The sequence below is a fragment of the Pezoporus flaviventris genome, unplaced genomic scaffold (genome assembly GCF_033815535.1).
Source record: "Pezoporus flaviventris isolate CSIRO_AGI_PZ_B2104156 unplaced genomic scaffold, CSIRO_AGI_Pfla_v1 ptg000001l, whole genome shotgun sequence".
Classification (NCBI taxonomy): Eukaryota; Metazoa; Chordata; class Aves; order Psittaciformes; family Psittacidae; genus Pezoporus; species Pezoporus flaviventris.
This window is the reverse complement of record NW_026892549.1, coordinates 18,242,087-18,269,645: the sequence shown is the minus strand read 5'-3', so window position 1 is coordinate 18,269,645 and position 27,559 is coordinate 18,242,087. Positions and strand designations below refer to the sequence as shown.

The 27,559-nt window shown below is 42.9% G+C and overlaps 2 protein-coding genes across 2 annotated transcripts in view; one reads left to right on the top strand and one right to left on the bottom strand.

The window, feature by feature from the left end:
- Positions 1–6,332, top strand: part of PAPSS2 (3'-phosphoadenosine 5'-phosphosulfate synthase 2) — a 29,319-nt gene extending 22,987 nt beyond the window's left edge. Inside the window, exons 9-12 of the mRNA XM_061446737.1 lie at positions 1,361–1,496; positions 2,305–2,573; positions 3,267–3,496; positions 3,708–6,332. Of these exons, the coding sequence (XP_061302721.1) occupies positions 1,361–1,496; positions 2,305–2,573; positions 3,267–3,496; positions 3,708–3,849 (777 nt within the window). The 3' untranslated portion in view covers positions 3,850–6,332. The remainder of the gene's footprint in view (positions 1–1,360; positions 1,497–2,304; positions 2,574–3,266; positions 3,497–3,707) is intronic.
- A 2,232-nt stretch (positions 6,333–8,564) lies between these two features.
- Positions 8,565–27,024, bottom strand: ATAD1 (ATPase family AAA domain containing 1). The gene is made up of 10 exons (XM_061446827.1): positions 26,975–27,024; positions 24,670–24,845; positions 23,009–23,107; positions 22,610–22,730; positions 20,837–21,037; positions 19,572–19,678; positions 16,244–16,333; positions 13,669–13,719; positions 10,593–10,729; positions 8,565–10,067 (listed from the first exon to the last, which is right to left on the bottom strand). The coding sequence occupies exons 2-10, from the start codon at positions 24,829–24,831 to the stop codon at positions 9,947–9,949; spliced, it is 1,089 nt and encodes a 362-aa protein (XP_061302811.1). The 5' UTR covers positions 24,832–24,845; positions 26,975–27,024; the 3' UTR covers positions 8,565–9,946.
- Between the last annotated feature and the right edge of the window lie 535 nt (positions 27,025–27,559).

The following is a 27,559-nucleotide window of genomic DNA, read 5'->3' as shown; positions in this document are numbered from 1 at the left end:
TCACCAGTGTGCCTACGTTCAAACATTTTTAGTATGACTGCCAACTTAGGCTCCAACATTTTCTTGCATTTGCGGTGTGACAATCACAGTGATGCTGCCAAACACTAATCATAGAATCACAGAATGGTTTGGTTTGGAAGGGACCTTAAAGCTCGTCCAGTTCCACCCCCTGTGCCACGGGCAGGGACACGGGGTTGCTCTCACCTCTCAACCTAGATGAGGTTGCTCAAAGCCCCGTTCAACCTGGCCTTGAACACTGCCAGGGATGGGGCAGCCACAGTTTCTCTGGGCAACCTGTGCCAATGTCTCACCACCCTCACAGGGAAGAACTTCTTCCTAATGTCTAATGTAAATTTCCCCTCTGTCAGTTTAAAGCCGTTCCCCCTTGTCCTATCACTACACGTTCTTGTAAGAAGCCCCTCTCCAGCTTTCTTGTACTCCCCACTTCAGACACTGGAAGCTGCTCTAAAGGTTTCCCTGGAGCCTTCTCTTCTCCAGGCTGAACAAGCCCAGCTCTCCCAGCCTGCCTCCATAGCAGAGGTGTTCCAGCTCTCAGGGCATCTTCATGTCCTCTGGACTCACTCCAACAAGTCCATGTTCTTCCTTTGCTGGGGGCCCCAGAGCTGGACACAGCACTGCAGGGTGGGGGGTGTCTCACCAGAGCGAATAGAGGGGTAGAATCCCCTCCCTTAACCTGCTGATCACGCTTCTTTTGTTGCAGCCCAGGATAATGTTGGCTTTCTGGGCTGCCAGCACACACAGTACTAATGCTGCAGACTGCTGACTCATGCTTCTTTTAGCTACTTTTTACTCCTCGATTTGGCTGCTTCGTGCAGGCAGCCAACAAGGGTGTTGTTATATTTTTACAGCTTATCTCTTCCCACTTACTCTCTGGCAGTACAAAGAACATCATCCTGTAGAAAGGAAGAGCTCCAGGTTATGCTGAGTGACTTGAGCTGTCTGCTTAAAAAGACTAAAGCTGAGTTAATTCTGTTTTCCTACCTTAAAATACATCTTTTAATTATTCAGCAGCAGTTGCTCACCTTGCATATTCCCAGGAGGAAAAAGCAAAGAGTGAAGTGGAGGAGGGTCTTGTGCCATAACCTGTAGACCTCAGTCTGCCAGCACCCAATATAGTGTTAAGGGCTCAGTGGCTGATGCCTCATTTGCAGGGTTACACTGATCATGACATTCAATTCATGTGATGATAACTGTAAGAATGTTTCCCACCTATAATGTGCTGAAAGGAAACATCACCCTGCAAACAGAGTCAAGCCTAACAGTTTTCAAAGGAGAATGGGAATGGAAAAAGGAGGTATTTTGCTGTCCCCTCTATAATGCATGTGTGTGTAATTCACAGATGGTGATGGAAAGTGGAGACTGGCTGGTTGGTGGAGACCTGCTTGTGCTGGAGAAGATCAAATGGAATGATGGGCTGGACCAGTACCGCCTGACACCACTTGCTCTCAAGCAGAAGTTCATGGAAATGAATGCTGGTGAGTGCCCTGGGTTTCCACTGGTGACATGGCCCTTCTCTGCCCTACCTGGCACTGGGAGACCTGTGTGATCTGGCATTACTTGCTCTCAAGCTCACGGTACTTGCAAATTGCTTCTGTATTTCCCAAAATGGAACTATGCAGGTGGGGTGAGCAGTAAGAGGGACACAGGATATGGCACAAAAAGTGGTGTGGGGTCTTCTTGGTTAAGGGCAGTGTTTGCCATGGGTTGCGTCCTCAGTGGGCCTTTCCGAGCATGGCACTGGAAAGCATTGAGCATTGTGTCTTCCCTGGCAAGTCAGAGCCTCTCTTTCTGTACCCTGGGCATTTAAAGACCTGTGCTGATGTGCCTGGCATTCACACTTGGGGGACAGCTTAGATGTCTTCTACCAGGTATCTATCCCAGCAGGCTGGCAGGCATGAGACATCTACCCTCACTCTGGGGAAAGAGTGTCAGCCTTCCTGAAGGTGCCATTAAGCTTGGAGAGGTGGCCAGTCACTTGAGGAGTCGGGGACCTCAGTGGAGGTGTCAGTGGCATGTAAGAACATTTGTAGGAGAGCTGATAGGACTGAAATCGGCACCAAAGGAAGGATATGCAATGAAAATAAACTTCACAGAGTGATGAAGAGGCATCGTAGATGCATGAAACGATCATCTAAGGTATGTAGGGCTTCACACATGTGAAGATAGGACATACAGTTTATGATGTACGTATCTTATGACTGTTGAGATGTGTCGTGTGTAAATGAAGCCGCAGGGTCTGATGATCAGCACAAGCCTGTGATCATCTGAATCTTTCCCTTTTAGATGCTGTCTTTGCATTTCAGCTGCGCAACCCTGTTCACAATGGGCACGCCCTGCTCATGCAGGACACGAGGCGCCAGCTTCTGGAGAAGGGATACAAAAACCCCGTGCTTCTCCTGCACCCCCTGGGGGGATGGACCAAAGATGACGATGTCCCGCTGGAGTGGCGGATGAAGCAGCATGCAGCAGTGCTGGAGGAGCAAGTCCTGGACCCCAAGTCAACCATTGTCGCCATCTTCCCTTCTCCCATGCTCTACGCGGGCCCCACAGAGGTAATGTAGCCATCAGCTGCTGACTGAGACAAGGTGTAAAGCCTGTCCATGAGTGCACCTGCTGCCCGCCTGCCTGTGCAGCCCCAGGAGGTCACAGGGAAAGGAGTTGGTATTAGCTGGTTCACCTGCAGCTTACTGCAGCAGCTGTTTACCAGCAGAGCTCAACTCTGTGGGCTCCCATGTTTTCACAGGCTGTGTGGGGAGCTGGGGAGAAGGGGACTAGAAACAGACTTTGCTGCTGTAACCTTCTTCTCTGTCAGGCAGGAACATTCATTTGAGTTCTCCCAGTGGTTTCCCTTCTGCCCCTAAATCAGTAGGATAAAAGTGCTGAACCTTCCCTGAAGGAGGAAGGAGAGGGATGTGTGGCTGTGTGGGGCCCAAGGGATGGTGAGCACTGTCTTTGCATGTTCAAAAAAGCAAACCACTGCCTCCATTAGCTGTAACAAGACCAGTTCCCATCCCCAGTGTTTCTCTTGGAGCATACGTCCTTAGGAGAACTGTGATGTTGCATCAGGTCTAAGCAGTGGAAGGTGTGTCTGGGTGGCCTGATCACTATGAGAAACTGCAGCAAGGCTGCTGAACATCTCCTGCCTGCCTGCATGGCGATTACTAGGATCTCTTTCGCAGCCCCGGATGGGCATCTCAGTTGCTGCTCAGCCCTCAGCCAGTGCTGCTGGTGTCTCTCCTTTGCAGGTGCAGTGGCACTGCCGAGCTCGCATGATTGCTGGGGCCAATTTCTATATTGTGGGGCGTGATCCTGCAGGCATGCCTCACCCCGAGACCAAGAAGGACCTCTACGAGCCCACACAAGGAGGGAAGGTCCTCAGCATGGCACCAGGCCTGACCTCAGTGGAGATCATCCCCTTCCGGGTGGCTGCTTACAATAAAGTGAAAAGGGCCATGGATTTCTATGACCCGAAAAGGTAAAGCAGGCAGCAGTGTCACTGCTGCTTCAGCCCGCACAGTGCGGGTGCTTTGGGATCGTGTCTGGCTGCAAGGGGAAAGGCAAAAGCAGATCGTAAACCCAGGCATGAAGCCGCAGATGGTCTCCACCAGTGCCAGGAGGTTTCCAACCATGCACCTGCATGGCAGAAGAGTTGCGCTGTGCTGATTTCTCACCTTTGTTCTGTGCAGGCACAACGATTTTGACTTCATCTCGGGGACACGCATGAGGAAGCTTGCTCGTGAAGGTGAAAACCCACCAGACGGCTTCATGGCCCCCAAAGCTTGGAAAGTCCTAACTGAGTACTACCAGTCACTGGGAAAACAGAATTAACACTCCTCCTCCCTAGAAATGCTTGTATTAAGAGTGAGCAATGATTGATTGATTCCCTATGACACAGATCAGTTACTTGGCATTTCCAATGCTCTGCCTGTAGGATTTTTCTACCTAGGTCAGAGTGGTTTTTACTAATCAGAAATAATTTGAGGCTGGTCCTTCTCCCCTGGAAGCTGCCAGGAGTATCCCCATGGAACTGGAAGGGAAGGGCAGCAAGCCCTGCATTCCCAGCTGAGTGCAGCTGCCGGAAGCCCAGCACAGCCCCTGTGTGGGCCAGCTGGATTGTTCCAATGCCACCAGAGCCGGGCACCAGCCCCCGATGCAGAGCTGGGACCTCAGCACCAGGATGAAAACCACGCCTTGTCCCCTGTGTGGAGCAGAAATAAAGAAGTGCCTTTTCTCTACCCCTCAGCCAGCTCTGCCTGAAGAGGAAGGAGCCACTGAAGTGAGGAGCAGCTGCTGCTGCCAGGCTGGAAGAGGGAAACAGGCACACAGTGCTTGGATCCCTTCGCTGTCCTCCAGGTTGTCCCATAGACCATTTTTGCCAACAAACAGTGGGGTTTTTTTAATGCCCTTTTTTAAAAAGTAGTTTTTAAAATCAGCCTTGACCATCACTCGTTCCTTGTGGCTGAGACAGCTGTTCACTGTCCTTCTTTGCTTCCTCCTGCTTGAACTCTCTGGTCAAAACAAAACCTGGGCTGAACATTACTGATGCTCTGAGTTCAGCTTTCCATGGCAATCCCTGTGCTCACAGCCTAGGGGACCCATGGATGCGGGAAGATGTTCCTGGGAGGCACCGTAAAGACCGGGAGATCTTTGAGAAAGTTCAGGGCAGCAGTCAAAAACTGGGGATGGTTTTTACATGTTTTCATGGGTATCCTCACACCTAGCAGGACTGCACCCCCCCTTTCCTTTGCCTGTGCTTCTCCCATCTGAAAGGCAAATTAAAGGCAAACCAGCAAAATCACAGTGTGAGGTGGGTCCAAGAGGCTGTACCTGTTAAAACAGTGGAGAGATGGCTCAAGCACTTGCCTTCATCTGTACCCGTAATCCCACATGGGTACAGGTGGCCTGATTTTACTTAGTACCTTTGTGCTGCGGATGCTGGCTCTGGTGGGAGATGGCAGAGGATGGAGAGAAGTCCTTGCCGTCCACCCCCACCTGCATGGGGTGCTGCTGTGTGAGGGGTGGTGGTGCTGAGCCATCATCCCTCACATAGAGAGGTAGCCAGTGGCTGGTGCTGCACCCAGCTATGGCTGGTGGAAAGTTACAGCAGCCCTAACCTTTCCCAACCCACCCTCTCTGACACTGATTTTGCTGCTGTGTTGGCTTTTTTACTGACCAGCAGCACTTGCAGTGAACTCTGACAGGGCAGAGCAGTGTGACTCAGCACCGGAGCTTTACCTGGCCCCGCTCGTGTCTCACTGCAGGCACATGCTGCTGGGACTGGTGCATGTCTCTGTGGTGGCTGAGGTTTGAGCACAGTGCCTCACATGGCTGGGAGCCCCTCAGCCACCTCCTGCCCCTGCCTGTGCCTCAGTGTCCTGCCTGTGCTGGCTTCCCCAGGGAAAGGGCTGATCCTGCAGCCCTGCTGTGCTGGCTGCAAGGAGCGTGCTGCCTTCCCGGCCACCATACTGAGGTGTGAGGTTTTTATTGAGGGGAAGACAGCCATGCACTTGTCGGTCACTGCAGCAAACTGAATTGGTACTTTCTGTACTCCTCTTTTCTTAGTAGATGCCCCAGGACCAGTCAGATGTGTTTCAAGAGACACGGAAATAGCGCTCTCCTCTTCTTGTACTTCAGTTTTAATTACAAATGGAGCTACACTCAGTAAGAGCAATGACGCTTCTGCTTGTAACTTAGAATAGTGAGCTACATCGCAAGCTGAAACCTGTTTTGCTGTGGCCATAGTACAGTGTCCAAGACTATGTATGTAATTGGGAATACTTTTGCAAAAAGCCTTCTATCATATGTCAGCTCTTTGGGAGTTATTTTTTTATAATTTTTTAAAGTAAAGCAAAGGCCCAAAGCTGTATTATACCTCAAGAAAAATGCTGCAACGCTCATGTTGGTAGCTGAAAGCACACACTAGCACCAGTGCCTTTTACGCTCAGGCCCTCTGGCAGGGACCTGGAAGACAAAAGCAATACTCCCATTTATGTTTGCAATATTTGTCATTTTTAAGTAGTGACATAGTGCTGTTGCCACTCCTCATATAATAAATGGTTAAACCTCCCTCCCATAAATCCAAATGGTTACAGCAAAACACAAATCTTGTATTATCCTTTTAAAACAGTGTAGTGTACTGATTACCTCTGATCCAAATAGAGTATGTGGACTAGTTTTTTTATAGTGTATTTATTAAAGGCATGAGACTGGAATTTGCATCAAGTGATGCCTCTCATGATTTAATATATTCTGAACTTGATACTCTGCTACGAAACACTCACTTTTAGTACAAATAAATATTTATATACTAACTCTCACCTTGTGGATTTTTTTTTCCAAGGGAAATCATAACCATGCAGTTTGTCTGGGGCTGTGACCAGCTTGTAGTGGCAGGAGCTCCCCTTTCACATTCCAGCCTTGCATGCTCAGTGCCTCGGGTAGGGTAATGGCTGGACCAGCCAGCAGAGAAGCTGACTGGAGTCCATTTCCTTTTGGAAACCTCATGTAATTTACCTTTTCCCTGTCTGGGCCATGTATTGTTGACGTCACATTTAACAAGAGTAAAAATTGGCATTGCCCTGCATTTCTGTGGTGTTTAACCAGAAATTAAACATCTTCTAGCTGCTAAAACCCTGAAGAAAAAGAGGATGATACTGCATCTCTTGGTCTTTTCCTAATAGACCTGCTGTAAATGGGCTGTGGGCCTGGAGGGTGCTGTTGCCCATGCTTCCCAGCTAGCAGAGAAACAAACAGAGATCTTGCAAGCACTGGCAGCTGCTGTTTGATGGGGATGGAGGTCCTTTGCCGCTGCCCTGTGCCTGCCCCTATGCAGGGTTGGATGGTGGCTGCAGGAGCTTGGGCTGTGCTCTGCTCACCCTGCTGGGCTCCCAGTACTCCACTCAACCAGTGCGGTCCTGCAGCACCCCAGGGTTCACCCTCTGTTGTCTGGCCAATGCATCCCTGGGTTTCCAAACAGTAGACAGGGAAAAGATGCCCTTGCCCAAGCCACTCTCAAAAAAAAAAAGCAAGCTGTATTTACAGAATGCAAACATGGACATACTGGTGAAGGTTACAGAAAACAGATCAACAAAAACACAGAGCAAACAACCAACATTATTTATTCACCTAAGACTACTCCAACGGTTTGTGTTTGTGCTGTTAGTATTGAACAGGCAAGATTAGCTGTTTTACAGCCCAAGGACAATTTAGGTATGGTCTGCGCTGTACAGTCTACTGGTGACTGCTATGGATGAACAGGTTATAAACAAATTACTTGCCTGCTGAGAATGTCTATGCCTCTTCCTGCAGAGGATTCAACCTTTAAACCCCAAGATAGACCTATTTCACACAAGACATTGCATTACAGCTCAGATCTCAGTACTGGCAGCTGGACTGGCCTCAGCCCACACCTGTGAAACAACACTCGGTTTGACAACTGGCCCTAGAGCCACAGGAAAGGGGTTAGGCACGTCCCTGCTCTAAGGAGAGTAACATGGACCACACCACTGGAGACATGGAATTAGAGCGGCCATGCTCCTGCATGATAAACTATGCCACTCCCCCAGCCTTTCCAGCAAGCTGTAAGAATCATAGAATAGTCTGTGCTTTGCCAAGGACCCCCCAAATGACAGAAAAAGTAGGCAAGTGCTGAAAAATCCCTGCAAAAGTGGAACTCACACTCCAGCTGCAGTAACTCCTTGAGACTCTTCAGACCAGCCCCTTCAGCCTGTGACAATGCATTACAGGCACAAAGCAAAGGCAAGATCCAGCCAGCATGTGAACAGCCAGGTTTTTGGAGAAACATGCAAAAGGAGATGAAAGCTCAGCTGGTGAGAGAGGATGCCCTCAGCACCTGCAAACACTCATGGGTTTGTGCACTGTTTGACATTTAAACTCCCTTGAGGACACACTTTACACTCAATTAAAACCAATTAAGACAGCATTTTCCAGCTGCCTGCACTAGGTGCTTACCAAGTAGGAGAACCCGGAACAAAGGAAGGAGGCACAGGACCAATTGCATTATTGCACCAGCTTGGAATTTCTCAGGTGTAACAACTACTGAGAGGGCTGGGGGTAGTCCAGAGCCAGAGCAGGCACTGAGAACTGACTGAGTAGCTGGAGAACTTCATCTGACACATGCGTAATTTAAACCTTTTGAGAAACCAGCTTCCAGTAACACTATTTGCCCATTTAATTTTAAGGCTGGTTCTTGAACTCGGTCTCTTACAGAGCTAGCACTGGCTCACATCACTGCCTTATACCCTGTCACTAACTGAGTTGTGGGGTTAGCATTCCATAGCTCACATCTCTTAGATTTCCATAGCCCAGTATTTCTGTGTGCCCAGTTTCCTACGTCCTTGTATTAAAGCAATATGCATTTACCAAAGACTTCTCTCCCCATATAAAAAAAACAAAGCAATTACCAAATTATTTTTAACCCCACCATGTTCTGTACCCAACGAGACTAAATTGGGTCACACTGGGACCTACTGCACCTGGTGCCTTACACAACCAGTGTGCCAGACACAGTGAGACAGCTGTGCTTAATGTAAATTGTCATCAGCACCTGATACTGCACCATGGCTGGCTCCAGCTGTTTTTATTTTACTTTGCAGTGCGTTTTTTGTTACGTCCTTACCATGCTTTCAATGCTTACCTTCCCTCAAACAGCTAGCAGAGCTCTGCTGCTAGCCTGGGGGTTTGAACAATTCTGATTATATATCTGTGTTGAATTAGTGCACAATTCATCATATTAGAAGAAAAATCAAGTTACTGAAAACCTAGTGACAATAACTGTAGCAAAACACTTTTGCCACTTACATTTCCAGCTCTTTGCCTTTACATAACATTACATGAATTTACTAAAACTGTTACCAGCAAGTACAGCAGAACATTGCTAAATCACATTTATAAACCTAAAACCCATTCTCTTGAGTTTTGTGAATCAGAGCATGTGACAGAGCAAAACATCACAAAATGTCCCCCCCATGCCTCAGAGCTACATGTATGACACTTCATGGTACAACGCCACAGCGCAGCAGCGGGGCTTCCAGAGGAGATTAAAATAGCAGCAAGTCCTGGTTACAATGCATAATAGATCAGAAAGCCACAGTTTCAGAGAGCTTATAATATCTCGGACTTTATGAAAGACCAGTTAAGATTCTACTCTAATTACTCACATCAAGGGAAAAATAAAACCAGCATTCATTTAAAAAGCCTCAGAAAGCAGAATTCATATAAAATGAAAAGTATTCAAACATTTTTACAGAAGTTTACTATCTTTACTGAATGGCACCAGATTTCAAGTGGTCATGTGCAAGGAAAATCAGTAACATTTCAAATTTTGCCTGCAAGTTATTCTAGAAGCAGAATTCCTATCTTCATACTTGCTGCTAAAAGGAAGAAGTAAATGTGCACTGAGTATCGACAAATCTTTAATCTATACATCTTCTGATTTGATTTGATTCAGTAAGTAGAAAAGATCTCCCATACTCAAGTTATCTACAGATTATGTCTGTATAAAAAAAAAGGTGTGGATATATACATTTAATACATACACACACGCTCGTACATATATACACAAACTGGTAATAGACTGTTTGCCCTCCATGCTGGTGACCTGCCAAACCCATGCACCACATCAGAACCTGCTTTAAGGCTATACAGTGTATCAATTATGGGACAAGACACGGGCAAGTTGCTCTTGGTCTGGACTATAATTGTTCCACTTATGATATATTGTTACACTTCTAGTTGTGCATGACAAAATTTCAATAACTTAGAATTTGTTGTATAAAAACAATTCCAGAAACGGAACTCCCTTATTCAAGGAACATCCCTGCTCCCACCCCTGACATTATTTTTGCTAACCAATTACAGAAGTCAACCTAAATCATATCAGAAACCGCAAACACACTCTTTTGTCTTAATCTAAACTAACGTGCATTAAAACATTCTGCAGTGTGGCATCCTTGGATTTTCTCATCTTCTCAATTGCCCTGTGGAGATCCTGCTGCTGCACAGGCCGGATTTCATCTTCATCATGGCTTTAAAAGAAAGAGAGAAAGCAAAAAAGCAAGATAATGATTCAGGTGCTATGTAACAGCTATTCAAACAATGAGAAGTAATCACTGAAAATGGCAGCTCTGACATGGAGCCAGTATTACACTGAAAATATGCCCCTGTCCATGCATGTATTACCTCCAGGTATGGGAGACAATTAAGTGGACTTACGCACATGCAAGAGCATTACCAGCATTTAAGCCTGGTAATATAGCACAATAGTATCACTTGCTGGCTCATGCTACCTCAGGCTTGACACTTCAGGGCAAACACTCTTATTTTCATTGTCAAAATGAATAAAGGTTACTTACTTGGGGTGTTGGGTTTTTTTGCTGTATAGTGGCAATCTGTCAAGCAAGAGAGAACCTCCTGCTTTCTGTGAATCATAGCCAAGTTTTTCAAACCTCTCTAAATTTGCAATTCAAACCAGAAAATACAAACTGATAATTGGGCAAGAGCATTCATAGCTGCTGCCAGGCTACCATAACAGGCAGAAAAAAGACACATACGTCTCTTCTTCACAGGCAGAATTAACATATTCCCTGACACAGAGGAGTGCTGCATCCCGGCACATTTCTTTCAGATCACTTCCGGAGAAGCCATCGGTCTCTTTAGCAACTTCCAGAAGATCTACATGCCTGTCCACCTGTCAAAAAAAACAGAAGGTCAGAGCATGAAAACTCTGAAGTCATTTAAGATGTTCCAAGGACAAGAAAGTCACCTCCAGTCTTGACTTTGAAAGCTAAAAGAAAATTATTTTGTTAACTTCTGCTCTGAATCCTCCAAGTAGTTCATTTCACTAAATGAAACTGATGCTTCATCTCATGAAACTCTGCAGCTGATTGATTAACAAAAACAGGCAACTGAAAGTGAAGCATCATAATGGTATATTCTGTTACTGACAAAGCTCTTGTATTGTTTTGGAAGCCCACTAGATGGCAAAAACTGGATCACAGGAATAATGACCCATTTTCACAAATGCCCACACAAGTTTCCAGTTTCCTGCAATAACACTCCCTTTTTTGGTAAAGGGCTCAATCAGACCAGGCACACATCCTTGTATCTATAGACAATGAACACTATCCTATGGGTCTCCTTTCACAGCCCCAGCCCATTTTTTACATTATTTGAAAGACTACAGTTTGTTTTCATACGCATATCTTTTGACCAGTAATACAAGAAGGCTGGACAAAGTTCCTGTCCCATTTATGTTTTCTTGCTGCCACCTTTTAGTGCAGAAAAAGAGCTTCAAAAGCAGCTGTTCACTATCTCAGCAATTCAGTTGTCTGCTGACTTACTGAACAACTGCTACTTTATACAACCACGAAATGGGGAAACTGGAGGCAAAATAATGTGTCTAACCCCATGCACTGGATCAGACCAATCTCTTTTAAGCCAAGACCCTATATTTATTCAGTCTGTTTACAGAATCTCCAATAACAGCCTCTTCCAGCACATTTTCCAATGCATCAGTATTTCCTTTTCAAACAATTAAAGCCAAACCGGTCTAGTAAAAGGCTGAAATTATGGGATGCCTTCTTCTAAGAGCGAAACTATTCAGTGGTGATGAAGGCAAAGCCCCAGGTATAATCTTTGCTACCTCTAGCTACCCCTTCAACCCCTGCACTCCCCAGGATAACCCAAGAACATGCTAACATTCACTGAGCACCCTTCCAATCCTCCACCGCTCCTCCTGCTTTTCTTAAAGAACAAGGGTTACAGTGATACTGTCCTCTTGGCTCAGATCCTGAGCTTGTACTTGAACCCCAGCTCCCTGACCTAGGACTCAGCATGCAGTGCTTTGGTTTGGGCCTTGAGTGAGACATCTGGCTCCCCAGGCATGGAAATAAAGGTAAAAGCAATAGCTGGCTTACACCAACGTGCCTCCTATGGACATTATGGCCCAGCTGTCTTGAAGTGCTTTGCTTTAAAGCATGATACTGCACACAAATACTTAAGCCAGTAACAGTTACCTGCAGATTTGCAATGTACTTGCTCAGTGTGGGGCTGAAGGCCCTCAAGAATTGAATAGAACAGCACAGCTGGCTAAGAATAAATAGAAAATGGGCATGTTGTGTAGCAGGCATTAACAAGTGTTTCCCTTTGAGAGAGAAAGAACAAACAGGACTTTAAGACAGTCAAGGAAAATGGAGGGCATGACTACACCTGTCGTGTGAAGGACTGCCAGGAAGTTTGTCATCCTCACTTAAAATAAGCTGGGCTTGAGAGATCCAATTCTTCCTCATATGGGATAACCAATATAGGCCGATGGGTTTTTTTTCCCCTCCCCTGAAAAATGTATTTGTGTGGCTATAATTCACTGCCAGGTGCTTGACATACCTTGCATTCTTTCAGGTCCATATTCAGGAACCAATTTAGGGTTTTGTTGAAGGCCTTAAGGCCAAGGTGCTCAGCTCCCAGGCCCAGCTGCCAAGGCAAAGGAGCCACAGAGTCCTCTTGTGTGCGAGGGCTGGGTGGCTGCAGGTAGTCAGGGAGCCTGTATAAAGGTCTACTATTTGGCATACCTCCCTAACGGTTCTTGAATAGAAATTTGAGTCTGAAATCACCGTCTGCAAGGGACTCTTTTAGTTTGTTTGCGATTTTCTGCAAATAGGTCAGCTCTTCCTCCACAATTCCTTTAGCATTTCATAGCAGTTCTGTTCTTCTGTTTTCACATCTATGTCTAGTATTTTGCACAAAACCCAACCACATTCTAATCCTATACAAACAATCCAAAATGACTACTTGCAAAATTACCTCTCCAGCGGTATCTCAGCCATCTGCAATGATGCGCTGTAATTTTTAGGCTTCTCAAAAAATGTAAGTTGGTTTTACTAACAAATGATATTTATTAGGATATAGCTCAGCCAAGAGACACTTCACAACATTAACTTCAAGACAGTTACTGCTGCAGACTAAATTCAGCGGTAACCTCCAGTAACGCAGGTCCCATATCCTGCCAACAGACACCACCAGATGCGCTCACACCTACCCCTTCCTCTCATCTTGGAATATAGATGGCAACATGAACACCATACAATATTAGTAACAACAACCATAGTAGTTTTCCTCCAAAGGAAATATGAAGTATGGATCAAAGTGAAAAAAGCAGCACTGTCAAAAAATATCAATCCTCCTTTCTTGACTTTAGCCAATAGTTAAACATAGTTAGAAATATTCAGTATCTCTTCTCCCTGCCTCATGACATCTTGAAATTTCTTTCACTGATCAAAGTGATCTCCAAACATGATTCACCTTCAGCATCTTTGAGAGATAAACATATTATCTTGCTATGTAACAAGAAAATGGAGACAGAGAAATTAAGTCTTCTTCGTCAGAGCTGGTTAATCACCACAAAATCAAAGACTGCTTCTCTGACTGAGGCTAATGCTTAAACCAGTAGGCAACCTTACTGCTTTAATTTAACACCACACCTAAAACCACAAAAGATTCTTAGGTTCTAATCAGAAATACTCTGGTAGATAATATCTAACTTACCCCAAAATAGACAAATACAAAACAAAAGAGCTTGCACTCATGACAACAGTAATAAAGCAAATTAACCTTTAAAAGAAGTCTACTTACATTTTCATTCTTTAAAATTAACTTCAAGATTGCTTCTCGTTGTTTCAGAGCCTTAAACAAAAGAGACTAACATTACTAGAGTACAAAAATAAACGTGTAACATCCATGTCAATTTTGCACCATGTGGGCTTTCAATCACAGTTCAGTGACACAAGCTGATCTCTCAAACAGGAGATGCAATACACACTAAGGAAACCTATCTAATGGCAAATCACTCAGCAAAATGAGATCTAAGGTACTCTGACTCCAGGAGCACATGAAACTAAACGTTTGAGCATGTACATTTACGCTAACTACAGGGAAAGCGAAATGCACTAACATTTAGTCTACTTTGCCCTAAGTGAAAGCAGCTGTCTCCGAAAGATTTCATACCATCCTTAATGGAATACAGACTCCATTTTCAGGCTGGATGTGAGGAAAAAATTATTTACAATGAGGGTGGTAAAATACTGGCACAGGTTGCCCAGAGAGGTGGTAGCTGTGCCATTCCTGGAGACATTCAAGGCCAGGCTGGATGTGGTTCTGGGCAACCTGATATAGCTGAAGATGTCCCTACCCACTGCAGGGGGGTTGGACTGGATGACCTTTGAAGGTCCTTTCCAACCGAAACTGTTCTATGATTCTATGACTCTCTAGACCTAGTGAACACTTTCAATACTTTGCTAAATCAAATGAAGAGGACAAACTGTTCCACTTTAATAAAAATAATAAATACAGATAATGCTTGGAAAAATTTAATATATTCAATAAATTTAATATAATATATTCAATAAATAATATATATATTCAATATATATTCAATAAATAATATATTCAATAAATTTAATATAATTCAATATAAACACATACTGTAATGAGGTTATGAGGTTACTGAAAGAAACAGCTATGTCCCAAGTATATCCTTGCTAGCAACAGGCAGCGAAGAGACTGGGTTTTGTGTTTCCCCAAACCACACTTGTCTTAAATTCACACTCATTGTTAAAAAAGGGGAAAAAACTACACCATAGCTACTTTAGCAGCTGAACAGTTGACATTCTACCTCAAAAAATACTTCTTCTATTTCCCTCTGCCTTGCAGGTAACTTCTTACGAGTAGTTCTGGGCCTTTTCATCTCAAACTTAGTTATAAGATCTGCAAGGCTTTAGGCTACTCTGCAGCGATACTACTTTTGCACACTTCAAATTCACAGCATATAAATTATCTTGGCCCTCAATAAAACAGTTGTAACCAATCTTAGTTGTATCACAAATTACCATAGACAAGAACAAGAGACAAACAGTACGTTCATAATATGGCTGTAGCGGGGTATAGAAAATTACATGCCTGTGCCCTACATTATACTTCCTGTTTAAATTCTAATCCTGGGAGAGGGAGCCAACCCCTGTAGCATCCTGAAGCACTGTTAACTGCAGATAAGTCATCCTGCTAACAACAGTGCTTGACAGAAAGACATGACACAGTACTAAAACATACATTCTTGTCCTTTACTAATTCAAGGAAAACTTGAAGATGAGTAAGGTATATGAAAACCTATGAGCAGCCATCACAGAGAAGGAGTTACAAGACTATAAATGCTTTGTTTCAGAAAGTATCTGCCCACAAGGAGTGAAAGCCAGTTCAAACAAGATGGAATTGGCAACATGACTACTTTCTTGCACAATCAGTAAGAGTTTTACTCCTCCAATTTTGTCTCTTTCTCCAAAAAATGAATAATGAAGGTTATTTCTGTAGCCAGAAGGGAATACCGACAGAGATGACTGAGCTTTTTATAACACTGATACAAAAATGTCTTGTGATATTGCTAACTGTTGCAAGGAGATTAAAATTCCTTGAAAAGGATGGCAATAGCAGAATTGACAGTAAGGGTAACCTTGTGATGGCTGGCCTAACTGATAGCTTACTTAATCACTACCTATTTGGCATAATTCATAAGCACAATTAAACCAGTTTTCCAGATTGCCTGACTGGAAAGGCTTCCATGGGATGAAGACTTTGATATGCGGAATTTGTTTCCTTTTCTCTTCTTCAGAACTAAGTATTGTATATCCAGAAGGTATAAATAGGAGTTAACATGTACCTCCTCCTTCATGACACTATCCGGCCTGGGTGCCACTCACCCCCATAAACAAGTGTGTGCAGTCACTTCTCTGCTTTTCAAATTAAAACTAAGCTCTTTCCCAAGTGCAGCACCTAAGCCACTCCATTCTTACAGATGAAGAAAATGGGTGGGAAGCTCTCAAAAGTACATGGCATTGCTTCAGATAAAACCCCTAAATAATCAAGAGTTCTGTGAGAAACCTCACCTTTAAAAAGACAAGTTATATATATGCTTCTAAAAAACTAAAACCAGATCAAAAGAATACAGTATTTCTTCGAAAGAGAAAAAAAAACCCAACCAAACAAAAGCAAACAAAACCAACCCCAAAACCCCAGCAACAAAAAAATACCGAACAAAAAACACCAAGGAAAGAAACAAAACCCACCACCACCAAGATAACACAACAACAAAACCCAGGACTTCTTCCTGTAGCTCAGCCACCAGGCACACTGTTCAGGCAAACACGGCATGACTTACAGGTTGGTTGATGTGAAACCGGGTCGGCATTCTTCTCATGATTGCAGAGTCAAGATCCTGAGGACGGTTGGTGGCTCCCATCACTATTACCTGTACACACCAACAGGAAAAAAATAGTCAGCCTGAAACCAGCTTTTGAAAGCATTGCCATATTGGAGTTTCAAAACCGAACGTGTGACTCTTCCACACTTTATCAAGAACATCAACATTTAAAGAAGTTACATAAGGCTTCTTGGTACAGATTTCAGCAACTGGATTAAACAGTCAGCTTGAGAGAACATTGGTACCACAGAGTATCATCTGGGTGGAGATTTTTACATTAATCTGAATCCTTCCGAGACCAATTTGAAAGTTCAAACTCTAAGCAATAACCCAAAACATCTGCTTGTAAGTCTTGGCAATGACTCTAGTTCCTGTGGGTCTGGAAGGAACTTGAAAGGAGATGCTCTGATAAGGTTTAAAAAATGTGGCATTTTTGTGCTGTGCTGAAAAAAAGAGAGGCAATCAGTTCACCAGGACAACCAACCTGGCAGCTTTCACATGCACTAAAATGTTGTTTCTTTCTTTTTAAAGCATTAAAAAAAAAAAAGAAAAGGCCACAGAAGTCAGTAACAGCCTATATGCAATGACATGCTGTTAACAGTAGCGTATTAGGTATGTACAAGCTAAGTTCAACACAAAGAAAGTATTTACTTGACTGTATTCCAGTTATTAGTTTAAGAACAAATTTACTTCCTATTCACATCAGCCTTGTTTTTTCATTTGCTATTCTAAGTTATGTACAATGTAAATACCCAGTCACAAAAGTGAAAAATGTCAGGGAAATTAATCTCCCATCAGTACAGTTTCCTGACATGCCTCTTTTCTCTAGGGCCACTGTTTGGCAGGCAGCCCTGGCAGCTCCAGCAGCCCCTGGCCAAGGTGGGTCCCTGAGCAGAGTCACCCTGCCACCTAGAGGCTTAATTATACAGCGGCAAATTGCTACACACAGAGAAAGCCGAAAGGCATGTTTTTTGCCAGGGCTCCAGAAATCTGAATCTTCTAGAAAGTATTACACATGCAAGCGCTTTGTGCTTGCTCGCATGCGATACACAAGCTCAGCTAACGGCTGAGCTGCCTCTTACAAAGGCGTCACTGTATGAAGCACCTATACTGTGCTCCCCTGGTGTCTGCATCGAGGCCCAAAGTGTTGCTCCCTCTGTGCTAGCACAGCTGAATAGCTTTCCCAAAAACAGCTTTGTATGCAGCTTCTGCAGATGTGAAATGCGGCTGTACAGGGCTGCCAGATGAACTGTCCCTTCAAATAGCACAGCTCTGTTTTCCAGGCACTGTGCCCCAAGTTTCTGTCAGACTGGAGACTGTATCCTTATACAACCATAACACCATGTTTCAGTATTTAAAGACTGGCTACGAAGAAGATGGAGACTCCTTTTACAAGGAGTCACACGGCAAAGACAAGGGGTAACAGGTACAGGTAACTCCTGAGGAGATTCCAACTGGACACAAGGAAAATTTTTTGCAATGAGAACAACCAGCCACTGGAATTATTTCCCTACAGAAGTGGTGGACTCCTCAATGTTTGAAAATTCAGCTGGACAGGTTGCTGGGTCATATAGTCTAGATAGAAAAGGTTGGACTGGATGATCTTTGTGGTCCCTTCCAACCTAGTATTTTATGATTCTAGAATATCCTAGGCAGGTTTAGTCCAAAGCTGAACACACTTTTCAGGTGAAATCAACAGAGGAACAAAGTAACATCCATGACAACAATTACTTACAATTTGGTCCTAGCATTTGGAAATTTGTTACCATGCCAAATGCCAAATTTAATCCTTATTCAAAAGAAATCTGTTTGGCCAGAATCAGACAAGCAACCCAAAGCTCCCAAGTAAACATTTGTAATCAACCAAAGAACCCAGCAAGCTGGCTGTCAAACTCTGAGGCAATGCAAATGTCAAAACTATCACTTAGAGAACACTTCCTGAATTGCAATGACATCACAGTAAGGAGCCTGAAATACGGTATTGAAACAAAACATCCTGCTGAAAAAATCGCCAGAAATCAATCTGAGCCAATGCCTGCAGTGTCACCAGCCAATTGTTCGTACTGCATTTCACTTGGTGGCTCCCTACCCTGCAGAGGCATACAAGTGAAAGGACAAGAGTGACTTGTCCAGGCTCTGCATGCTGAACTTCAGAGATGGTAAGACCACATACAGTCTTACTGCAAAGAATGAACAATGTGACCTGCTCCAAAATGTTCTCAGTATATTGAGGGAAAAGATAATACAAACACTGTGCTAACCAGATCATGCTAACTTCCAGTTAGGTGTTCATACCATAGGCTTCTTAATACTAGTAAGCAAACACTTCACTTGAAAGCTCCTTAGCATATACGTTCACTGTGTTCTAATCAGTTTTTAAAAAAAATCAACTCAAAAGAATCTTTAGTACAACCTTCAGAGAGAAGGAAAAGCAGATTTTACAAAGAACTAATGGACGTCAGAGCATCAGAACCCATGCACCAAAAACCAGATTACAAGGGCTGAAAATTTTAAAACTGAAGAATAAATATCCTTTCTAAAGGCCTTAGAAAGACTGTTCCAGGTGACAGTTCAGAAACATACCAAGCAAGCTTTCATCTATGCAACATTTATGTAATTTATTTCATAAATGGTTTTTATTTGTTTTATCAATAACAACAGCTTTTGTAATTTTTTTCCTTTCCAAAGCACAATACTTCTGTCCAGATCATGGGAGGAAGCATACAAGGACAAGAAGATGGAAGCATAGCTCCATTTAACAGAATTTGTCTTTTGATAAGCTCAACTTCTTTACCCTTTCAGGTTACCTTCAGAGCCTAGTGCTTGTCTAATGCTTTTAATGGCTTGTTTCCAAAAACTCGGATGCATACTCGGATGAATACTCAGATCTTTCAATACCTTTCCTGAAATCAAAGATTAACTTCACCTGAAGAAAATATTGTTGATAAAATGTTTTTCATAACAGTTTAAAGTTTTAGCGGGTCCCAATTTGGCAGCTCAAACCATACAGCTTTTATATTATTGAGACTTAAGACACTTTCAAAAATAATGCCTCTTAATTAAAACCAAAATACCTACAAAATCAGTCTTCTAAATTAAAAAAACGATCTAGTAATATAACTCACCTCATTCCCATAATATACTGGTAATCACTAACACTATCAGGTAAAGAAACTCTTTTGGCAATTATTACTACATGCAATCTGCTATTCTTCCCAAATGGTTCAATGCACAATGTCTGAGAAGGAAGAATCTCCTGACTTTTCTTGTTATCCTTCGTACTTACTTGGCAGTTATAATCTGTGTCCAGTCCATCCCACAGACTCATGAACTGAGCTTTCATCATAGCTGTAGCTTCATGGTCAGAACTCGATCGACTTCGCAAGAAGGAATCTGTATTAAATGATTCAGTAAAACTCTTTATTTTCAATCCTGCCATAGAAACTGCTTTTTCAATCTTACTGCAGGATTTTCAGTCCTGCCACAGAAACTGTTCAATTTCTCATGCAGACTTGTGCTATTCTCCATCTTGTAAATATTTCTAATAAACATTGTCAACAAATCACAAACACTTCTTACAATAAAAACAGGAGAATCTCACCACATTTTTAAGCACATCTTTAAATTACATTACGTAAGTATGTACCTATCTATCATATGAGATTGTCCCAAATCTTGTTTTCCAAATTTTCCTTTTCCTTAATTCATGAAAGTGTAACTTCCACCTTCATGCAGAGATGGAAGCAGAGTCTGGCCAGCTAGAAGACACCAAAGCATGGGAGAACAGCAAGCTGCAGGACTGATGTCAAACAGGCTACACGCTTTGTTATGCAGAGCTTTAATTCTGCTAATAGTTGCCTAAATAATTCCCAACAGCCAGAAAAACACCAAGTTTTCCACACCTATACAAAAATATAAAAAGCATCTTAAGTACATAGCCCTTCCATAAACCTGAACTATGGAAAGGGTAAAACCTTTATCAGGCTCTATTTCTGCAAACTGTACAACTTATTCTAAGAAGCGACAGTGCTACAAAACAACAAGCAATTTTAACTAAGTTCACATGGACTTAAACACTCATGTTACAGGTACAAATGCACTGAACTGGCAGCTTTGCTGTCTTCCTAGCTGAACTTCCCCTCCTACTTCTTCAGCCTTATTACACTATTATTCCTGAGCTCTCCTAAACCTGTATCTTCTTTTCCATTATGTGCCCTCATGACAGAAGCGTTGAAGTGTATTTGGTGATGGGCTTCTTGAATAAGTAGTTCCCTTGACAAATGAAAAGCTTTCCTCATCAGCCACCTTAGCCCAACCAAAAATAAGCAGCAACTTGTTCTACTTGCAATTTTCCTCCACTAACAAGAAGAAATATGTTGTTTTTCCCTCATTTGCCACCATTACTTTACAATACCCTTTATATTATTAAACCTTGTTGCATTATTACTCTTTAAGGAAAAGACGGCTGTAGATCAATATGCTCATCAACCTGAACCTGTAGTTTAATGTCACTCTGCTACAGTTACTTACAGAAGAAAGAAAGATTTTTACCTATTTCGTCAATAAAGATGATGGATGGCTGAAGCTTTATAGCAAGGGAGAAGACAGCAGCAGCCAGTTTTTGAGACTCTCCATACCATTTGTCTGTCAGTGTTGAAGGCTGGAGATTAATAAATCGACAACCTGCTTCTTTTGCTGTAGCTTTGGCGATCAGTGTTTTGCCACAACCAGGAGGGCCATAGAGAAGTACTCCTGAAAAAGCAACAGTATTAATGCTCTCTGGTTACTGTACAGAAAACATGCTTTGGTATGGCAGACCTGATAGTGTCCAGGCTTGTATTTTATCCAAGTGTTAAAAGATAAGAAACCAAGTTACGCAGTGTTCCATCACATACAGTTATTTAAAGACATTCGTATTATAAAATTAAAGTTAAGAATATCTAAAAACAGATATGGTGAAACTGAAGGGAGTTACCTATCTGAAAGATGATAGTTTTATTACTGTGACTGTAAAGGTCACATTAACAGCCACTGCTTATAGCCAGCTTCAGCCTGGCTAATGAAACTTAGCACAGAGCAGGGAGGGGAGAAAAACAGATTACCCTCAATTAAATGACATCTCATATTTTTTAAACTTGTCATAGTGAAAGAATCCACAGTAGTGTTTTTCTAATATAGCTGTAAAGAAAACGATTTTAAAGACAAAACATAATTAAGCCTAACAGGCCTGAAACACAGAGAATTACTAGGGTTTTTTTTTTTCTGTTTATGTGACTGATGACCACAGATTACTCTGAAGCAATGACTTCCCATTAAGACACAGTGCAAGCCACTGAGAGAACCGAGGAACTTGCCCTGTACGGAAAGTCTGCTTTAAAAAGATAAATAAAAACTAATTTTTTCCTTCAGCTTATTAGATCATGACATGAAAGTAATTTTCCAGACAGTTTCAATTTGTGACATAAGCAGAAAGTAGCCTGGAAAAACTAAACCAGTTATAAAACTGCTTCATTTTCCATCACTTAGGACAAAAAAAACTATGATGGTCATAGATACAGGCAGTAATTAATAGTTTTCAGAAAATTTTCAGAAGACAATATTCCAGGCATTAAAGCAGTAAATACAAACTTTGCCATTTTGTCCAACATTTCATGGTCAAATTCTCCTTGTTTGCAGTCACATAGAGCAAATATGGCTGTAAGCATTCCAGCAGAGTGAATCCAACTTCTACTTTACTGTTGGAAAGTTAATTTGTCACCCACCAGTTTCCTTACTACCTCAGTACTGTGCAACTCAACTCCAAAGAAAAATCAAGGCATATCCAGAATAAAAATGGGATCTCTGTCTTTTTGAATGACTGGAATTTCTACGGCCAGAAGAGAGAGATGTCTGCAAGATTAGCTTATAGTGATGTCTAATGTTTGTGACTTAGGACTTTATGACACCACAGAAATATTAACCAAGTGTACAGCTGTACAGAGTTATAGCTCACCTCCAAAAGGACAAGATGGGGTATAAGAAAAATATCAACAATTTAGGCAGTTGAAAATGCAGGCTACATAGATTAGTGCACCAAAAAGTAACATAAAAAACTGAAAAGCAATCATCCCTTCGTTATTAAAATGAAACTTACACACTAGAACTTGATTTCATGGCAAGAGAAGAGGAAGAACTTGCGTGTTTTCCCTTGGCATCAGTCATAATGATTGCACTTTGGACTGGCAACCCACTTCCTCCCACCTTTCTCGATTACTGTAACTTTTTTTTTTTTTCTTTAAAACACCAAAAACACCAACATACAGATCCATAGCATTTCTTTCCTACCTTTTGGTGGCTGTAAGAGCCTGGAATTCTCAAACAGATATTTCTTCTTGATGGGCAAAATGACAGTGTCTTTCAAATCTGTAATAACATCATCTAAGCCAGCAATGTCACTCCAGGTTACCTAATACAGACAAAGTTTTAGAAATGGTCATCACAGTCCCTGCCAACAAAAAAAAACAACCCACAAGCTTAAAAGTAGTACAAGGCCTCAGAAATAAAAAAGACAAGTGATTAAAAACCCTTCTGTTCTTAATGATGCAATTTTAATTCTAAATTACAGAAATTTTCTGCGCATTTCCAAAAATACACATGTGACAAATCATGTAATCCAAAGTCGGAATCAGCGTCTTCCCTGTCTGAAGTGTGTTCAGCAGAGTAACAGCAAAAACAATTTCTTACATGCATGCTAAGTGGGTCTACGAGATGTGCAGCAATACTCATTTCGTATTCACTAAGCTTGACATTTTTCACTCCAATTTGCTTCATTAGTTTTTCAGCCTGGGGGAAATAAAAAACCAAGAAAGAGAAAGAAATTGAGCTGCTATTTGAAGTCTGAAAAGCTTTTCTGGAAGTCACATCTAAAAAGAGGTTAAATCTTTCAGAAGCAGAAGGTTCTGCTACTTTATATTGCCTTGTCACTTGAGTGAAACTAAGTCATAAGTCTCAGTTCTCATCAAATAAGTGATAAACCAGCCCTCCCACTTCCAAGACTGAAAAGCAACTAAAATAAACATTAAGACATGGAGCTTGCTGTTCAGAACACAGGTAACCTTAGTACAAAATAATTTCCATAATCTCTCACTCCAGGAGTTTCCAAAGCTGACCCAGGCATGTTACACTTAAAAAAAACCCCTTAGCCTTTACAAACTTTGTAAGGGATTCAGAAGAAAAGCTTGAAACTTCTTATTAAATAGAACTCTAGAGTTCTTTCACATGTGTATCTTCATTCAGAACTCTGCAAATAATACACACACATTTTAATGGAAGATACACTTATGTTATTATGAAAAGCATGCCCCCCAACCTCCATGGCATTGTATCAGGGAGAGATTAGTGGGTTTTTAAGTAAAAAAGAAAATTCACAGAAGCCAGTATTTTTTTTTTTTTAAATATGTATTCAATGATTTCTTTTTCCCAGTTTTAAACGAAAAGTCATTTGTTGTGTCAACATGCTTTCACAATTCAGTTTCTCTTTATACTCTAAGTTGCGGTTAAGTCTGACATGCTTTTGGGATATTGCAACCTCTTATATAATAACTGGCACTAGCACAGATTGTGAAGTAGGCCTAATTTTTTAACTCATGTTTTCATTAAAAAAGAAAAAAAACACCCTAAACAGAATTAGGTTGCTCAAAACTGCTGCTTGAATCTATGAAATCTGGGTCAGCCAGAAAACAAAAACCAGTTGCCACACTTCATTCAATACTTTCCAAACGAAACATTTAACTTTTGGTTCTGCACCTAAATCTTTTTCCAGAGCATTAAACCCCATAAATCATTCTAGCTCAATGTAAGAAATTAGACTTTTCACTTCTTCCCTTTCCAGAGCATTTTGACTGCTACTGGAGGTGGGGGCAGAGCAGAGGGAGAGGGCTAAAGTGCAAGCTATACTTAAAAAGGCATTTGGATAGCAGTGTTCCTCTTTGTCATGAGTAACTACAGTCCTTGCCTTTGCCATTAAGTTGCCAAAAAGCAGCAGAGAACCAAGTTATTTCTGCTCAAGGTTTTAAAAAGCAACCAAAAGACTGATGAGAGCATTATTTAACTCAACTGCTGCTTAGCAAAGTTGCCAGAAGCAGAAACAACTCTGGGACCACACACTTGCAGATAATTAAAGAGACAACATCATACTCCAGTTCAACAGTTTTTCCACCATCTCAAGTTAGAAAATTTGTCATGAAATATAAGTACTGAAAACACTACAGCCTAGGTGCTGAGGTTTACTAGGATAATTCCAGACTTTGATTATTTTGCTACTTATTTCAGTTTGCACATTTCTCTCTATGAATGGTAATGAACAAGACCACATTTCACAGAAATATTTATGAATAAAATCCTACCTGTTTCTGAGCTTCTACTTTTTGCTTTCTGGTTGGATCAATGGCATCAACCATCCACTTAATGGTAAAATACGTTACAGCACCAAAAATGGTTAAACGAAAAATTAATCCAACCACTTCATTCCGACTCAGGGGACGTGAAAATGCTTCAGCATGGACCATTTTGCTTCTCAACACTAAGTGTAAAAAAGCGCAGGGAGGGACAGAAAGAAAGCAAATTTAAAGCTAAACACCATTCTATAAAAACTTTCCCCCACACACAGAGTGGGCATAGTTATAATGAAGTATCTTAACAGTAGTACCATCCCAACATACAAAATTGCTTAAGACTAAAGCACAGAGTTCTGAGTATAATGATGATTTCATTTCCAGTTTCAGTAAGCAGGGAAGAATTCAGAGGCAGCTACAATCTGAGGCCTTACTTCTCGACTGACTATACGCAAAAAGGTTCTTTTTACACTCTTTCTTCAAGAAATCTGCTTTCCTTTCAGCTTTACAAAACCCTGATAAACTAATAAAGATTATATCAGTGCCAAGTTTACATTCCCATTAAGACTGACATTTTGTGACTGTTATTGACCCAAGAATGCTAAGTCATGGAGACAAAGATAACTGCATTATTTAAACAGGGAGTTCTTTCCCCTAAGAAGTTTAAAGGAAAGGCACCCAATGGCCAGATTAAGAAGTGACCAACAACTTGTATTTAAATAAAATAAGGTTAAGAGCTGAAGTCTGCTGCACCTAGCAGAATATATTTTGAGTTATTAATACTCCTGGAAAACTGAAGATGTTGGATGTGGCACACAGCTACCAAGGAAAAAGGCTGGCTGCTGTAAGAGACAAACCCAGAAAGTATAGCACCTTCAAGTTATAGAAGCATGCTGTAAAGAGGAAAAAAACTCTTCCTAAAACACTGAAAAATTACTTATAAAATTGAGGTCCTCTCTCCTCAATCCACTCTCTCCTCAGCTGGTGGGGTTTCCACTTGAGAATCCCCAAAGCTCCCCTTGTTCACCGCCCTATTTTCCTGCTGCAAGGGCAAAATCAGCGGCAACTCCTCTGGCAGCTTCTAATGCTCCTTGGCTCGTCTCCAAACTAAGCTGTCAGCCAGGGAAAAGCTAGACTACCTACAGCCAAGATATCCTTGAATCCCCCTCACTTGGCTAGCGGTTGCTTTATGTCGACCCTGTATTCAACTCAAGGCAATGCCATACCATAGATTCAGTTTACAAGGACTGGGCAGACGGGAGAAGCATTGCAACACAAAGACAAAAATATTCCAGTGCAGATCACTAAAAAACAGTTTCATTTTTTTAAACTATTCATTCTCTGTTAGGAGACTGAAAAAAAATCAAGACTGTTGCTGTGCATACTTGCTTGGAAATCAAATAAAATTTGCCTGCTTAGGCATCTAAGCAAGCAATACTGAACTAGCATATTCTGCATGTTCTCTTAAGTCTGGTTTACTAAAATAAAAGGGCTATATATATTCACTGAACGAGAAAAAAAAAACAAACAAAAAAGCCCCAAGCCCAAAGATAAAACAACCCACTTCTTATGCAATCCTTGCCCTGAATACACCTTGTAAGAGAAAGCTTTAACAGGAGGGAAATTTCAGCATAAACGAAGTTCTGCTTATCCCGCATGAATTTCAGCATTTACTTTCTACACAAATTGCTGGAATAACGAGGACAGTTAATTGCACAGCAAATTCTAGGTCCGTAAGGCTGCCACCGCCTTTTCCTTTAGCTTGCTATCTGCATGCCAACGTTTCAAATACAAAAAAGAAACCAAAAGGGGAAGCGCTGCTGGTTTCTGTTCTGCTCCCACAACACGGCGAGGGGAAAACTTCAGTCCCTTGTAGGAAACCCTTGCTTCTCCCCCAGGCCCTCAGGCGAGGGCGACCGCTTCCCTTTCCAGGGCTCGGCTTTACCGCCACGCAGCACACCGACCGGCGGAGCAGCTCAGGAAAGGGGCCCGTTCCCGGCCAGGCCACCAAGACCGACCACCTCACCGCCGGGGCCGAAGCTGACAGGACGGAAGGGGCAGCGCCGCCCCGCCTGGCCTCCCGGCCCGTCCGGTGGGCCTGAGCGAGAGCAGAAGCAGGCCTCGAGGAGTCCCAAGCCCTGCCGAGGATGCGGTGGCGGCCGTCCGGGGCCCTGCCATGCGGCGTGGCGCGGAGAGGCGAAGGCGGCACCGGTGAGAGCCGGGCCGGACCTGCCGCCTGTGACCTTCCCGCCGCCCGACAGGTGCCGGCACGGCGGCGGGAAGCGGCGGCGGGTCGCTCTCCCGCTGGGTCACTCACCCCTCGGGCTGGCTTCTCAGACACGCAGCCAGCGGGTCGTGGCGCGGCCGCAGCCGCACGGACGGACGAAGGCAACGGCGGTAGCAGCACGGGGCCTGCCTCAGCCGCGGCGCGTCCCTCGCTTCTCCCCTCCGGTCGACTCCCGCCGCCCCGCACGAAGGTTCCGCCCGCCGACATAGCATAGCCCGGCCCAGCCCAGCCTAGTTCAGCTCAGCCTCCCGGCTCTCCAGGCCGCTCTCCGCCGGTAGAGGGCCTGGCCCTGCAGGAGTTCAAGCATGCCCCGTCACCTGCCTCCTGATAACCACGCTCTGTCCCCTCACAGAAGCGGCGACGTAGAATAATAGCTCAAGTTTGGAAAATGCATTACTTGGCAGATTTGGGATGCTACAGGGATCTGCCAGAAGGAAATCATCAAAATCTAAGAATTAATCTTATTTCACCACACTAAGAGATATGAGGGGATAGTTTCCCTATTTCAACTTTTAATGAAAACAGTAATTTCACTCTCTATATATAGGAACAGAAAAATGTCTAGGAAAAGGTCAAAATAAGGAGATCTCTGTAATAACTATAATTAATCCAAGG

Bases quoted from the DNA above. Each gene is read 5' to 3' on its own strand.
- ATAD1 (XM_061446827.1), bottom strand. From the start codon at position 24,831: ATGGTCCATGCTGAAGCATTTTCACGTCCCCTGAGTCGGAATGAAGTG. The intron at 21,038-22,609 runs GTAGGAAAGAAA...TTGCTTTTTCAG, and splicing joins GCTCTTACAGCCACCAAAAG to GAGTACTTCTCTATGGCCCT. The intron at 10,730-13,668 runs GTAAGTAGACTT...TTTTTTTGACAG, and splicing joins TAATTTTAAAGAATGAAAAT to GTGGACAGGCATGTAGATCT.